The following is a 16,460-nucleotide window of genomic DNA, read 5'->3' as shown; positions in this document are numbered from 1 at the left end:
CCCTCTCCCCTGCACACCTGAGCACCGTGGCCAGTGGCCAGTGCCGCGTCACTGATAGACATGGCAGAGCCATCCTGGACAAGGCGCACTCCTGACCTTCCCCGCACCACTTCTCATTTTCCCCATGTCCATGCATGGCAAACTCCTCCTTTGATTTGGCAGGTAGGTCCCAGATCTTAAAAACATCCTTGATTCCATACCTGACATCCAAATCATTTTGTTTCTAAACCTCAAAATAGATGAAGAATCCTGCCACCTCTGAGCCCCATTGCTGCTGACTCCCTGGCTGAGGAACTCACGAGGGCAAGGACTCGTGTGTGACTTGTGCGTTGCTGAGTCTCCGGTGCCAGGAATGGTGCCTGGCACATAATAGGGGTACAACAGGTACTTGTGGAATGAGCCCAGAAACTGATTTTGAGCATATAAGATAACACTAAATTATACATTGACTTTGTATGATTAAAAGTATAATTTCGTTCTTTCTAAAGAGACTACAATTTTAAGTCATTTTGTAACTCTTTAGTTTTGTCATTTTGGCCTGATAATAATATCTATGTTGATAAAACTGCTTCCTGTATGCTGGGTGCTGTTGGAGGCACTGTGCTACTTGATTCCCAAGACAAGCCTGCGAAATAATAGGGATCCTCATCTTACACATGAGAAACTGAGCTCCAGGGAAGTAAGATGACTTGACTAAGGTTGTGAAAATAGTTAGTATAGGAATGGGATTGAGGCCCAGGATATTGTGATTTTTGAAGTCCTTATACACTCCCTGCCTCTACTTAGAAAAGAATGTACTTCTTTTTTTCTTTTTCTTTTCTTTAGATAGAGAACATAAGCAAGGCAGGGAAGGACAGAAGGAGAGGGAAAGAGAATCTTAATCAGGCTCCATGCTGGGTGCGGAGCCCAGTGCAGGACTCAGTCTCATGACCCTGAGATCATGACCTGAGCTGACATCAAGAGTCAGACACTTAACCAACTGAGCCATCCAGGTACCCTGAAAAGAATGTATTTCTAGGTCTTATTATAATGAGTCATTTCTTTCTGTGGTAGTCTGGATAACTGTGCAAAAAACATAACCCTGACATCTCCGTGGCTTTACATAAAAACACTTCTCATGCCAAGTCCATGACTGACTCTGCATAGCTGGCCAGTGACTCAGCAGTCCATCTGTTTTCTTTAACATGTTTTCATGTAGCTATTTTAAAGAAAAAATTACATGTAATTTCCTTAGTGTGTTTTTCTGAGTAATGATAATCTGAAACTCAGACAAGCTTTTCTCTTTTCTCTGGAAGACCTAATAATTTAACTGAAAATTTTAGAAATCCTAAGAATACATACTTTTGTATGAGCTTGTTCACCAGATATGAGTTCCTCACCCCTGCCCACACATGAACATCATCTGGCTTTCAAAAAGCCCGAGGCTCAGGCCCCAGCCCCATGGCTCTTATGTCATTGGTCTGGGATGATGCCCACTCACTGTATGTTTAAAATGCTGCCCACTTAATTCCAGTGGAAAGCTGAGGTTCTGATTTTTAAAAAACCATGTCTTCTCTTACTTGCTTTCTGTTTAGCCTTAAAAAAAATAATGAACGTGGAGGGGCGCCTGGGTAGCTCAGTTGGTTAAGCCTTCAGCTCAGATCATGATCCCAGAGTCCCAGGATCGAGCCCCACATCGGGCTCCCTCTCAGCGGGGAGTCTGCTTCTCCCTTTCCCTCTGCTGCTGCCCTTGCTTGTGCTCTCTTTCTCTCTGTCAAATAAGTATATAAAATCTTTAAAAATAATAATAATAATGAATGTGCAGAGGAAGGTTAAAGTAGTTACCTATTCTGGTTCCACAAATTTAAAGTGATTGACTTAATCTTAAATAATGTTCTCTTCTGACCCAGTCTTAGAAAATTAATAGTATCAGCTATGAGCATGATCAGTTCATTATTTTTCTCCATCTTTATGGTCATTTTAGTTTTAAAATAATGCTTTAGGCTAGCCTGAAGACTTTAACTTTTATAATTGGTAGCTTACAGATTAGTTGATTGTAGTGAGGACTTTGTTAAAAATGAAGATGATGGGGATGCCTGGGTGGCTCACTTGGTTGTGTCCAACTCTTGGTTTCAGCTCAGGTCATGATCTCAGGGTCGTGAGATCGAGCCCCGTGTTGGGCTTCATGCTGGGCATGGAGCCTGCTTAAGATTCTCTCTACGTCTCCTTGTGTCTCTCCCCGTGCATGCGTGTTCACATTCTCTCTCTCTGGGAAAAAAAAAAAAAAATGAAGATGAATGTTCTTTGGTTTATGTGTGTTCTCAAATGTCTGAGAGGCCATCCTAATTCTGTTGATTTTTATCAAATCTGGTATGTTTCTGCAGAGTACTCCCCACCCCCCACCACCCTTATCCACAGGTGATATGTTCTGAGACCCCCAGTGGATGCCTAAAACTGCAGATAGGACCGAGCCCTATATATCCCATGTTTTTTTCTATGTATACATACCTAAAGTTTAATTTATGAATCAGGCACAGTAAAAGATGAATAATAACTAATGATAAAGTAGAACACTTATCACAGTTATACTGTAATAAAAGTTATGTGTGGTCTCAAAATATCTTATTGTACTGTATTCACTCTTATGATGATGGGAGAGGAGGTGACGGGAGGGGAGGGACGTAGGCACAGTGACACAGCATTAGGCAACTGGGGACCTTCTGACGCTGGACTAGAAGGAAGATCATTTGCCTCCAGACTATGGTTGACCGCGGGTAACTGGGGGCACAGAAAGCAAACTGTGGATAAGGGGAAACTATACAAGTTGCACTTACATTTGTTTATTATCTGTTACCTTATTTTTATGTTTTGTTTCTCCTTTTTATGTCTTTAGGAGAAAGGATCTTGAGGACTCGTTTTCTGTCTTCCTCACATTATTTTGGAATGTTAAGACTATCTTTGGATTTTGTGGTGACATTTGCAGATCAATCTAATTATTTTAGTCTCATGGGTAGTATAAAAAGGTATTTGTTGGGCCTTACCGTTGCACCCTCTTTGCACATTATTTTGAAGAGCAGAACACTTTTTTTTTTTTTTAAAGATTTTATTTATTTGACAGAGAGAGACACAGCGAGAGAGGGAACACAAGCAGGGGGAGTGGGAGAGGGAGAAGCAGGCTTCCCACCGAGCAGGGAGCCTGATGCGGGGCTCGATCCCAGGACTCTGGGATCATGACCTGAGCCGAAGGCAGACGCTTAACGACTGAGCCACCCAGGCGCCCCAGAACGCTTTTTTTAAAACATCCTTATTTAGTGGCAGTATCCAAGATGGTGGGCTAAGGATGCCTAGTTTAGGCCTGACCCTCCTCTTCCCTTGTTCCTCTTTGCCTTTCTTCCCTGTGTCTCTCCCCTACCCAGCTAGGTCTCCTGCGTCTCAGCCCCAGCCCACACTCTAGGGCACTGGGTGAGTTCATGAGGACTTTGTGATCTTGCCAAATTATAAAGCTCGCATTGGTTTTATTCATGTTTCTTATTTATTTTTATATCTCTGGTGATACATAGGGAAGACTCTGAGGTGCCCCCAGACCTCCATGAGTTAAATAGTAAAATAAGCACGTAGAGGATGAGATCCGGGAGCTACAGAATCCACCTTTAAAAAGACAGAATGTCTTTCAAGTGAGAAGCCAGAGGAGCAGGACAGCATGAGTACGTTTAAAGAACAAGTACCTCAGCCGAAGGAGCACTGGTCTGGGTGCTTACAGCACGTGGTTGAGGAGAATCCGGCTCTGCTTGTGCCGCTGAGGAGTCAGGCCCTCGGGCTGGTGCCGTGACCATTACGACCATCAGTCTGTGGATAGCTGCTCCCGTCCGTGGCGCTGCACGGTCTTCGGTCTTCTAATCGTAGCGGTGGTTTCCTGGGAGACGGAGGCACTGACAAGGCAGCTCGAGTTCGCGCCTAGTCTCTTTGGCGGTCAGGGCTCCTTATGAATTAATGTATTTGCCTCCATGTTCATTTATGAGTCTTCTACCGTTTTCCATAGCAGCAGTATTTATTGGAGGGCCTTGTGAGTCTGCCTAGCTTCGACGTCTCCCTGGCTCGGAGGTGCGGGAGCCTCTCTGGGCCTGCCGGGGCGGAGGCCGGGCCTCGTGATTGCCCGGGGTGCTACCACCTGTGGCCGCAGCAGGGGCGGACGCCTCCAGGTGCTGCCGTTCACCAACACCAAAGGCATGGTTGATGGCGAAGGTCCTGGTTTTAGAAGGGTGTTTTCCCCAAGGCTCACCCGGGAGCTCCAGGTTAAATACAACTGAGAACCCTAATGTGATGTTTGATAGTTCTTGTCCCTCTTGTGCTTCGTTTAGAATTAAGCATTCACCTCCTTGAAATTGTTTCCCAACTTGGGACCAAGAGACCCTGACTCATCTTGCTGCTGTTATTACTAATAGGCACAATTTACATTCATTCATGCATACATTTACTTACATGCATACAATTACGTGCATAACTTACCCTGTAAAATACTTTCTCCATCTGCTCCTCTCACGTGGGCCTCTCTCAGGCTTATTCCTCATCGTGCTCTCAGCTCACTGCCATTCTCTGTTCTCTTACATACTTATGCTCTGAGGGGAAATGCTGTGACTGTGTTGTGATTCTGAGGAGGAAAGAGAGAAAAACCATTCAGAAATCTATAGGAGGGAAGAAAGGTGGGGCTGAACTTCTGTAGAAATTAATTTTGCTATAGAAAATACAAATTCTAAACTTTAAAGAGAGATGTGTAGGTACGAACAGTGTGTCAGCCCTTGTTGAATACTTTGGTTTAGAACATCTGGGATGCTGTTAAAGTGTTTGCATTTTAAGGTTTTAAAACTGAAATTCTGTCCTTAAATTGGGCTTAGGACAAAAATTGCAGAATAAACCAGTTATAGGAAATCTGATGTACATTCGTATTTGTGGATGTTTTTCTACAAAACATGTAATTAGAGTATCCCAGGCGTTAGTGACTTCCCGCTCTGTTACTCGTATCCAGGGCAGTTGTACCTGGAGGCTGACACTAGCTCAGTGTAGGCACCTGAAGAGTCAGACTCTGGTGGGTGCAGGACCCAAGCATCTCCCAGGGTGCTCACCTCGATCTGCCATTTCACCTGACGCTGAATGTGACTCCCCCAAACCTCAGGTGGTGCCGGGCACCTCAGATCCAGCCACACCCTTCCCATTCCCATCTACACGAGTCTGTTGGAGACAGTGCCACCTTGAACTATGAAAATCCTTCTCTTCTTGCTCCTGAAGGCTTATTGATTATTCCGTTGCCCTTCTTTCTCGACCTTCTGTCCTCTCCCGGTTATGGTTCTAGTTCAGCTAATTATAAACGATAGCTCCTTAATGATTTTTCCTTCCACGGTCTTGAATGCCAGGGGAAGGGTCGAAGACCCTGTCTTAGCTAATGGCTCCTGTCGTGCCTGTGTCTTTTCATGGGCGTGGTAAGTTAGCTCTTTGGCATATGATGATTCTCCGTCAGGAACAGACTGCCCATTCTTCAGCATTCTCTATCCTCATGGTGACTCGAGATCTGAGTTGGCAGTATCTAAGGCTAGAGATTTAATAGCTTCTTATCCCAGGTCTCTTAGAAGTCTAAAGTGCAGCTCTGAGCTCATAACCAGTCATGCCCTAGACATGCTGGCCTGGAAAATGAAACTGCTGCCTGCAGCCTTTTGTAGCCACGGCTGCTAATGTTGAGAAACATAATCTCAGCTTGGTACAGCATTGATATTAGAGTGGATTTGAGAGGCAAATATTTAAATTCGCTATAAATCCCTTAATTTGAAGTTTTAGTAGGTCATTTTGGTATACCAATAGACTGAATTTAGAAAGGGACTGACAACATTAAAATAGAATTTTTAAATGTATCTAGTGCCTATGTACTGATTTCTTTTTTTGTAAGGAAATCCTTTAATAGAGTTAAAATTCAGGGAAGGAAGAATAATGGTTGCAATTTTTAAATACTCATTCAATTATAAGTAAAAAGCATTTCTGTATCTGTTACCCTAGTTACCGAGCAGCTTTCCTGTATTTCTAGAGAAAAATGGGCTCCATCATTCAGAGTAATTCTGAAAAGTGCTTTTGGGGGCAGGAGTAGAGAAGAGTACGGGAGGTTTCCCGGAGAAGCAGGACACATTGCTGGAATAGCCGTTTTCACACTGAGTTCCTCAGGGTCCTCCTCTAAGTAGGAACTGTATTGGATGGTGAGTGGGTATTTTCTTGTAGCTGGGATATACTGTTAGCCGACTTAACTGGGTAACAAAATTACATTCAAACTTTAGAAGGCTGCTGCAGTTAACATAGGGTGCTGCTATATTGGTACAGGGCTTAAAAAACTTTATCTAAAGCCAATGTGAGACATTTCCTGTTTTTGCAAACACCAACCTTATCTCAAAGGAATAAATCAGGCAAATAAAGAGGAGGCCAAATTTTAAAATCCAAAGAAGCTGGCAGTGGCAGTTTCTGTACTGGAAGGAGAATGTATCTAAACCTGTATTTGTGCCTTATATAGAGTTTTTATAGTATTTCATGGGCTGGGGTTGGCCTAGGGCTCAAACTGTGTCTCCTGTTTTGCTGAAAGATTCATTTCCCCGGGGAATGGCAGGCTGTTGGATCACAGCTGGTACCTGTGAAGAAAAACCATCCAAACTGACTGGACTGGGGAAGAATCGGCAGAGAAGGGTGGAGGAGTTGAGTCCTGGAGGGCGGCAGAGTGGGGGACCGGGATGGGATGCCAGATGGAGAGGTGTAGAGTGATGGGGCAGGGCGAGGCCTGGAACCTTCCTGGACAGCTGGGTTCACTTCTCTGTTCCATATCAATAGGAGGAAAGGTGGGGAGGGTGTTTCAGAGTTTGTGAGCAGAGTCTTTGACATTAAAGTCATGACAGTGTATCTGGGGCAGCTTCTTCCAGCGCCCTCCACACAGATTAGCTCTTTTTCCGGCCACAGAAATGCTTTCAGATGAAGCCGTCTTTTCTTCCCTGTTTACTGTAGTGCTCCTGTTCACTCCACCTAAACCCCGAGGCCCCCTCCACAGTCCTTATCCTCCTCAGTGCCTCTCTCTGCTCTCTTGATCACAAACCTCTCCCAGACCCCTGGACCCTGGTGGTGTTTTGTGCCGGTCTACAGAAAGTCCTGGCCTTTTAACCAAGCGCTTCGTTTCCTATAGAAGTACTTGTTACCAAACTTGGAGAAACTGATTAAGCAGCACATAGAACCCAATTTGAAAAACTATTAAAATTTAATGAGAACATTTAACATTACAGGTAGTCACTCTCTGAAGTGGAGTAACTCCTGTCCACCAAAGTAGCCTGAAGGCTGATGGGTATTTAGGGGAGTTGGTGCGGAAAGGCCTCTCTGCTGGAGGTTTTCACTCTACTGCCTAGGCCGTCCTCTGCGTGCCTACCGTGGACTTCTTCTAGTTATTCCGTAGGGGCACCGTAGCTAATCTGAAACAGTCGGGACAGGATCAGTGATTGTTCGAGGAAAGGGTACGTCATGGCAGCAGGAGAAACACCACTGGCTACTCCAAAAGCCTGTCCAGGCCCCCTGATGATGGGCCCGTCTTCATTTTCTTTCCTTGTCCACACCTCATATACAAGTACTTTTCCTCCATCCTAAAATCAAGAAACTGAAAACACTGCCATTCTCAGGTATGACAGACTGATTTTAAGTTTTGTAGCCACAAGGGATTTTTAGAAGCAAGGCCTTCCAAGAGAACAAGATAACCCCCGTGGAATTTAAAAAATGGAATGAATTCCTTCTGAGAAGCAGTGGTACGACCCCAACTTCATCAATTGCTGTACTTTCTTAGCCTTTGTAGAGTCCGTGTGATGTTCTAAGTAGCAAATTTAACAATTCCTTAGAGACCAAGGCTTTTGTAAATTACGAACAGACTTCGCATTTGTTAGACCGTGGTCTCTGTCAGGCATTTTTGTGCATGGTGACTGCTTTGACTCTGTTTCTCCCTTTGTCTTTACTTTCCATACTATTCCTTTGTTATTTTGAATATAGAGACAGGGTATAAATCTCCTAACAGATATGCCTGAAAAGTTTTATTTTCTGATAATTAAAGAAATCTCAACTGCTAGTGCTAGTTCACCACTCAGTGACATTTGGGGGGGGTTCCACTTCCTAGTTGATCCTGCCTGGGCCTCCGGGGGCATTTCACGTTGCTCCCAAAAAGTGATGTGGTCGTGCAGATGACAGTCATGAATGCGGTCCAGCTGGTTAATCAGTGTCTATGCCCAAAGCAAATCGTGTCCTAATTGATTCCCCTTCTGGGGAGTTTAGCACTTAGTGGTCCCTGGGGGGCCATCTGCCTTCTCTTCTGTGTTTGGAAGCCCAGCTTATAGCCAGAACTGCTGCTGCAGCTTATTTTTTTTACACTTTCCAAAGCTAAATAAAATACTCTAAAGCTATCTGTTAGCTGCCTCCTGACTTTAATGATGATTTGGATTGATCTTAAAGGCCATTGTAAAACTACATTTTAAAATTAAGTGATCATCAAGCACAGGTCTAGTGGATGTCATTACAGAGCAGACGCACGGGATGGCTCTGAGTCAGCTCAAAGCCAAGTGCAACAGCTTACCTGCCTGTAGAAGATGAAGCCGGAGTCCACGTAAGGGTTTATGAGAACCATGCGGTCAACAACCCGTCCACCTGTGTTTGACAAAGACGAATTGTTTAATCATATTCTACCATGCCACAAAATGATGTATGTTTGCTCACGATGAAGGTGGACGTGGGCGTGGTGCACTTCACCCCCCTGGTGCAGCCCAGGATCGAGCAGCCCTTCAAGCTGGTGGAGAAGGTCGTTCAGAACGCATTTCAGTTCCGGAGGAAATACTGCTATCGAGGGCTTGGGTAAGAATGCGTTCTCTGCCTTTCACTGGCATGCTTTCTAAAATCCTTAAGCACTTTTAAAGATTAAGAACCTTGTTTTTAGGATTCTTCAAGCTAACTGTCAATGTCACTCTTCATTCAAATCCTGAGGTGAACAAACCTTGCCTGGCCCAGAGGAAAGGGCAAAGCTCTGCATTAAGCTTAGAGGCTACCAGCAGGTTTTGTTTTAGCAGCAGTACAAGCTAAAAACTGACAATTGTGCAGTTGATAATGACCCTGAGTTCTCAGAGCAGACCATATGAACCGTTTTTACGCTCAGCACTTCTGACCCCACGTGTGGTGTTTTTTCCAACACCAGCAAGTCCCCCAGTTCTTTAGGCACCAACTGGGTGTCTTACAATTCCATCCAAGTCTGACATTAACTACCTGGAGTGGCATAGAGCCCACAGGTTAAGGGTTCAGGGGCCACAAGACTGCTCCCACTTCAGACACTAGTCGTAAGTCCCAGGTCACCACTGAAATGGGGATTTCTGTGACACTCCCTCTACCCTACGCCCTGCCACTTCAGGTTCACTAATTCGCTAGAATGGCTTATGGAACTCAGGGAAACACTTTGATTTATCAAATTATTAAGGATGTAACTCAGGAACAGCCAAACGGAAGAGACGTAGGGCAAGGTAGTATGAGAGCCAAGGGGTACACAGAGCTTCTGTGCCCTCTCAGGGCTCCTCACCCTCCCGGCACCTCACTGTCTTCACCAGCCTGGAAGCCCTCTGAACCCATCATTTAAGGGTCTCTATGGACGGTCCATTAGGCAGTCGATTACATCATTGGCCACTGGTGATTGAGCTCAGTCTCCAGGCCCTTGCTTCTTCCTAGAGACCTGGAGGTGAGACAGAGTTCAACCCTCTAATCACAGGGTTAGTTCCTTTGACAGCTGTCCCCATCCTAAAGCTATTTAGGGACCCACCCAGAGTCATCTCATTAGCACAAATTCAGGTATGGTTGAAAAGGAGTTTTATTAGACATAACAAAAAATGCTATTATCCCTTATCAGGAAATTTTAAAGGATTTAGAAACTCTGTGTCAGGAACCTGGGACAAAGGCCAAATAATACATTATCACAGTGAGTGGGGTGTTTTTTTTTTTTTTTTTTTTTTTGGGAGAGCACAAGCAGGGAGGAGGGGCAGAGGGAGGAGCAGGCTCCCCGCTGAGCAGGGAGCCCCCAACATGGGGCTCGATTCCAGGACCCCTGAGATCATGACCCGAGCCGAAGGCAGCCACATAACCAACTGAGCCACCCAGGCGCCCGATACTGAGTTTTTTTAATGCTCTTCTTCCCGCCAACTTGCTATATCACTTTTAAGGACACACTTAGAACTAGGAAGCAGGTATAATGTTGGAACGGCCAAAGAGACGTCATGAGGTCTTCATACAAGCATGTTTTTATGTAATGGGGAGCTCCTTCGGTCTGCTCTGCTTCCTGCTCTGTGCACACACATGGCCACCGTCAGGAAACCCAGACAGAACATGGTGCTTTAGGGTCCGAGCGCCTCCCGAGGCCCTGAAATGACCACAGTGATATTTTCTATCCATTGGCAGCCAAGAAAAATGTTTAAATAGGCCCAAGTACTTAGGCAGGAAGCTATGTGTGTGATATGTTTTTTTAAAAGGCTGCCATCTAATATGGCCAAACTTTAGCTGTTTAAAGGCGCCCAGCTCCATAGGCACGCATTTCTCATTTTCTCATCCCACCTCCCTTTTATATAAAGCCCCATCTCTTCGCTCTTGCTCTGGTTCTGTGAAGTGTCTTCTTAGCACATGAAATTAGTTCAGGTACAGCTGGGCAGCTGCATCCTGAAACCTCTGCAGCCCGCAAAATTCATTCTTGAGGATTTGAGCTGACTGATATTAAATCCTTGTCTTGCCATTTGTTGGCTCTCATTAGGCCAGGATTTATACTTCACCAGTTACTACTTCTTGAGCAGAGACTTGAGCGGAGTAGTGACGGATGCCACCAGCTGTCTTGGCGCCAGTTAGAATGATGGCATTACGTTACCACCCCCGGTAGGCGGCAAGCCCCAGCCAGGAGGTGTGCTGTTTGACGACTGGAACCCAAACTGGATTTCAGCTCACACTCACCCTGCACGCAGGGTGTGACTTGTACAGCTGTACATGATGGCCCTGATTCGTGGGGGGGAGGTGGATCACAAAAAGTACATTCTACTTTTGGAAATCCTGGAATGGGCCTCAGAGCTGGCCCCTGCATTTCCAACCTAAGTGATGGGCCCCTTCATCTCCTATACACCGTCTTTTGTGCAGAGAGGGACCCCAAAGAGTGTGCCCGCTTTGACCTGTTGGTGTCCTTCTGTCACATGCACCCACACATCGGTCCCCCCCTTGCTGTGAAGCTGAACTCCAAGATCACAGCTCACCCGACACCATAGGGAACATGCATTCCCTTACTGAGAGGACCAGCAGCCTGTAAGAAAAACTCCCATTTCCATTGGCCATGACCTCTAGGCTCCGCAGAGTCCCCAACTATTGAGAAAAGAAAGAAAATCCAGGTGTAGCTTTGCAGCATTTCAGTCAGTTTTGTTACTCATTTTAAAACCGTGATCTGTTAGGTTAGATGAAATTTAAAATACATACTTCAAATCAGTTGTAAAGATGCCGCAAGGTAAATCTAAAAAAAGGGAACTGTTTGTTTGCATTTTCACATCACCTGGTTTCGAACTTTGCAAAGGTCATTCCTTGGGGGTGAACAGTCACAAAAGCTAAGAGAATCAAGAAGTAAGACAAGTTTCATATTAAAATGAGGCAAATCAAACATTTCTATAGAATACAACTGAATAGATGTTTCTTTAAACTTACCTTAAAGGTACTTGTATTGATTGAGCTTTGGCAGGTATTTTCCCTTGTGGGCACACGTCACAGGTCAGATGAGCTCTTCCTTCAGTGGTCCTTTGTACCTGTTGCCTAGTGGCACGATCAAGATCCCTCTCCACTGGCTTGGGGCCCCGAGGACACTCCAGCCGCAGCCTCCACTCCCTCTCGATGTCATTTTCAAATGAGAGTAGAAGGAAGCATCATGATTTAAGGAATTCCTTAAGTAAAATTTGGATTATTTTCTCTCCTCAGAATGTTATTCCCTGAAGTTCAGCGCGTGGAAAGCACTGGAAAACTGTTAGAGTTGGCAGACGTGGACCCTACCCTTAGGCCCAGCCAGCTCTCTGTTTCACATTTTAAGAGGCTGTGTGATGTATACCGAAAAATGTGTGATGAAGACCCACACCTCTTTGCTTATAATTTCAGAGAAGAACTCAAACAAAATAAAAGCAAAACTCAGGAAAAAGAGGACGACAAGGAGAGAGACAGACTCTAAGAGCGTATCGAATGTTGCTTTCCACAATGTTAAGCTGCTCAGATGTGTACTTTTTGTCTTCTACAGAAGGACAATAAAAATACGATTACCATATGTGACTTACTTCCCTTTTACTGTACAGCTTGGTAGAGAAAATAAATATAATCAAATAAGATACAGTACAAGCTTTCTTTTAATATATATACTGCATAGATATGACATATTCAGTATAAACGGCATCTGTTAACAACCTTACAAAAATGAAAGATCTGCACATTGTGCCCCTCACCCAGATTAAAATAAATATGCTTTAAATAAAGCGAAAACTAACAGCTCAAAGAAAATGCCCAGAGGATTGGGAAAAAAAACAATGACCTATTAATCACAACTCCCCCATCTTACTTTTTCCACATAAATTAAAATAGATTGCATTTTTAAGGATCCTAAGTCATTTTGATACCTGCTCAAAAGGGCTATAAACTAATTTACAGATTCTGATCAGTTCAATCTAGTTTTCTGATCTACAATAAATTAAAATAACTTAGATCTTTACAACTATTTTGTGGAGAAAATGTACGCCGCACAAAACCCAATAATGAGTAGTTTTTCTGCCGTTCCCACTTGACCACCAGTTTCAAAGCAAAACGAGCCATCGAGCCCGCATCTGGATCGAAACGGCACTACAACTTCCCGTGGTTCTCGGTTTCATAAAAACACTCCTCGCTGACCGCCGAGGTTAAACTCTGGACACTGAACTCTCGCTGGAGGACAGAACTGAGATCAAGGTTGGCATTTTCAGACTGACCGTCAAGGGACTGGTGGCGAATCTGTGCCTTCAGCAAAGTTCCCCTGTCCCGCTTGGTGCTGTTCGCTTTCCGCTTAATGGCGCAGAAGTGCCCCCGCACCAGCTTGGGCTGCTCCCCGTTGGGCCGGCCCTCCGTGCCAGGCTGCTGTTCGGCTGGCTTTGCATCGGGGCCGTCGGAGATTCTCAGTCTCTGGAACTGAATTTCAATGTCTTTGGTAGGGCTGCCCCGTCTGAGAGTCTGATGGTAGTCGTCCTCGTCATCGCTCAGAATGTCACTCTCCTTGATGAGACTGTCTGACAGATCAGCCAGGCCTGGCCGGGGCTGTTGCAGGGACTCCTGCCTGCTCCCGCCCGGGGCGCAGCCGCTGCTCTGGGTGCTACTGCTCAGGCTGCACTCGTCCGAGTCCAGGGAGCTGCCCTTGCCGGCCCCGCCGGGCTCGCCGGGCCACTCGCTGCTGGAGGAATTCTTGAGGACTTTCAAGGACCTGGAGGAAGCTGCAATGAGAAAAGTGCGTTTCCCCTCGTGATCGAGAAACAGACTCCACAGTGCGTCATTTTTGCAATCAAGTACGTTATAAGATGTAACATCTTAATGACTTAACATCATCTCACTTCTGTTACCAACTATCCTGGGGCTTGGGCAAAAAAAGAAAAAAGGAAAAACACACATACACCCAAAACATGCAGATACTACCAAGTGTGGAAACTTTTTACTTACGTTTATTTGAAATTTTATGTTGGAGGATTGGGCATTGCTGGATGACCTATTACCAGAGCTCGATTGTTTAGACAGAACAACAAGCTATAAACTATTACGAAGCCTAGGATTCTTATTTTGCCAATGGATAAATGAAAAAGTTAGCTACTAATAAAATCTAGGTCCCTTTCTTTCACTAAAGTACTTTGAAACTGGACAGCCAAGATTATACCATATTTCTACGCCTGCCTTTTCACCGTATTTCCTTGCTGCTCCATTAAAAGTAGAAAAATGCCCTTCATCACTCATGAGAACGGTCTCTGCTGGAATTTCTAGCCAACTTTCAGAGATTTAATAGGAATAATTTAATCATTTGTGTGTGTTTAATTCTTTTCTCTTGGGTTGAAGAGAAAAGGGGAGCTCTCAGCTGTGATGTTTCCATAGACAGTAATAGCATAGTTTTGATGGCTACAGCTTATTTTGGCAATAGAGAAAAAAATAAAATATATACAGTGAATTTGAAGAGGAGGTCACACTGTGACCAATGAAGAAAAGAAACAAGACCAAAGATATTAACAAAACAGTTAATAACAGAGAGAGGGTTTAAACTGAAATTTTAAAAGCAGAAAATTTAAAATTTTAACTAAAGTTTTGCAGAAAGTTTAAGAAAAGCATGATCTGGAGTGTTTCCTTGCTGACCTAACTGACTGGGTGTGAACGTAGGGTTTCTTGATCTTAATTCAAGTACTGGCTTTCTAGAAGCCTGAGCTTTTCGGAGCACTGGGAGTACTGCAGTGAGCCAAGCGAAGCTAAGAGACTCTGTGACTCCTGCACATCTCAGTGGAAGAAAGAGATAAGATAGTAAAGAGACTATGTCAGCTGGTGGTAAAATGAGGACTTGGGATTGGGAGTGGTTATAGTTTATACAAGGTTTGGGAGCAAGAGGCATTTTCAGTTTTTTTTTTTTTTTTTTAAGATTTTATTTACGTATTTGAGAGAGGGAGAGAGCACAAGTAGGGGGAGCAGCTGAGGGCAAGGGAGAAGCAGGCTCCCCGTAGAGCAGGGAGCCCGACGCGGGGCTCAATCCCAGGGCCCCGGGATCATGACCTGAGCTAAAGACAGACACTTACCCAACTGAGCCACCCAGGTGCCCCTTAAGTTTCTTAAAAGGAAATAAAATTGCCACCACCTTCACACACCACTCCGGGTACTCGGGTGTCTGGTTCAGAGCTTACAGAGCTCCCCCTGGTACTTTACAAAGTGATGACTCACTGCTGTATTACAAAAACATATATCCTTACAGAGAAGTTTGTGTTTTCCTGAATAAACACAAGGCCAGCAAAATTCTCACCTAACTTGGCTGAAACAGGAACTCGGTTCTTAAGGGGTACCAGGCGATCCTTACAGGTCTTCTCCAGGGGTAATTCACACTTGATGTGACGCCTGAAGTTCTCCCTCAGAATAGATCGAATCACCTTGACGATGTTGGTTTTGCTCTCACTGTCACTGGTGAGGGGAGAAGAGAAAACAGTCATGTCGAGTGTCCTCGTGCTTTGTGTCCACGTCCCCTGGTCCTTAAGTGTCCTATTACTGCTCTCAGGACAGACTGACAATGAGTCACCAAGCTTCTGTGTACCTTGGTCTCCACTTTACAAAAGAAGTGATCATTTTTGAAGGGCCTTTGAGCGCTAAGATTTGGATACATATTTAATCAATGTATTCTGCTACAGACACAGTTGCCATTTGGGGGAGGCTGGGTGTGATCCTGAAGTCATCAAAATTCAGGAGAGCACTAAAAATAAACTCCCATTTTTAAGAGAGCACAATTCTGTCTTTTTCCCATTGATTTTAATTTTTGGAAGTCCGTAATACCTGCAGCACAGCTGGAAGATGGTTTCCGGCCGTCCTTCTATTTCCGACTTCGTATGGATCAGTTCCCAGACGGAATTATTTTCTGTCCCTGTATAAAAGGAAACAAGGGTCTACAACTTCGCCAAAGATGTGAAGTTCGAAACTCACGTCAAATATTTCCTGTCCTGAGTCTCATCATTTTCTTCTGTGCCTCATTCTATGTATGACTTTCACAAATAGTTATCAAAAGTTAAATACTTTTTAGTTACTTTTTACATTTCCTGGTAGTTTTCCATCCACCTCAGTATGCTTTCTTCCCTAGCCCTGGATCCCATCTCTCCAGGAAAGAGGTTAAATGGATCCTGTTTGTCAACCCCATTCCATTCATTGTATTCTTGGGAAGGAACAGTAGGATGTGCTCAGGTACTTGAGGTAAAACAGGCCAGCCCAAAGTCAGTCCCCTTTTAGGAAATGTAAGCACTTCAAAACAAAACTGAACAGGGACCCAGAGCATCACTGCATGCCTTAGACTATTGGTCCTTCCTGTCACCGGAGGCACTGTCATCAGAACATGGTTATTCTAGAAGGACCTCTGAACATTTTCCAAGGTGGAAAAGTTGGTTTTTCTAATATCACATATAATACTGCTTTAAGAATCTTAAGGAATTTTCTGATATATCAATTTTTAAATTTAAGTTTGCGGTCCTTTTTTTTAACATATTTTAGGGTATCAAGGATACTAGGCAGGAAAAATGCTGAAAACCATTGATAGTGAAAATAAGGAAACAATGAAGAGAGGTATTTGACAAAGAAAAGGCAAATTTGGCGTTTACTTTCTCTAAAAGTCTGTAAAAAAAAAAATCAAAACAACCTCTTTTGTCCTTATT

General features: G+C 44.3%; 2 protein-coding genes across 3 annotated transcripts in view; one reads left to right on the top strand and one right to left on the bottom strand.

Annotated features, from left to right (window-relative positions):
- The window catches only part of TFB1M (transcription factor B1, mitochondrial), a 66,068-nt gene extending 53,673 nt beyond the window's left edge, over positions 1 to 12,395 (top strand). For both annotated transcript variants that reach the window (XM_081829186.1, XM_081829185.1), the window contains 2 exons: positions 8,750 to 8,877; positions 11,998 to 12,395. In XM_081829186.1, the coding sequence (XP_081685312.1) occupies positions 8,750 to 8,877; positions 11,998 to 12,241 (372 nt within the window). In that variant the 3' untranslated portion in view covers positions 12,242 to 12,395. The remainder of the gene's footprint in view (positions 1 to 8,749; positions 8,878 to 11,997) is intronic.
- The window catches only part of LOC115944277 (rho guanine nucleotide exchange factor TIAM2-like), a 4,774-nt gene continuing 709 nt past the window's right edge, over positions 12,396 to 16,460 (bottom strand). Inside the window, exons 2-4 of the mRNA XM_081829383.1 lie at positions 15,595 to 15,704; positions 15,074 to 15,228; positions 12,396 to 13,520 (exon numbers count right to left, since the gene is read on the bottom strand). Coding sequence (XP_081685509.1) covers positions 12,901 to 13,520; positions 15,074 to 15,228; positions 15,595 to 15,704 — 885 coding nt within the window. The 3' untranslated portion in view covers positions 12,396 to 12,900. The remainder of the gene's footprint in view (positions 13,521 to 15,073; positions 15,229 to 15,594; positions 15,705 to 16,460) is intronic.

Source organism: Leptonychotes weddellii, chromosome 8 (assembly GCF_054177405.1).
Source record: "Leptonychotes weddellii isolate Sample4059 chromosome 8, ASM5417740v2, whole genome shotgun sequence".
NCBI classification, from domain to species: Eukaryota; Metazoa; Chordata; class Mammalia; order Carnivora; family Phocidae; genus Leptonychotes; species Leptonychotes weddellii.
The sequence above is the reverse complement of the archived record's forward strand: the minus strand, read 5'-3'. Positions and strand labels throughout refer to the sequence as shown.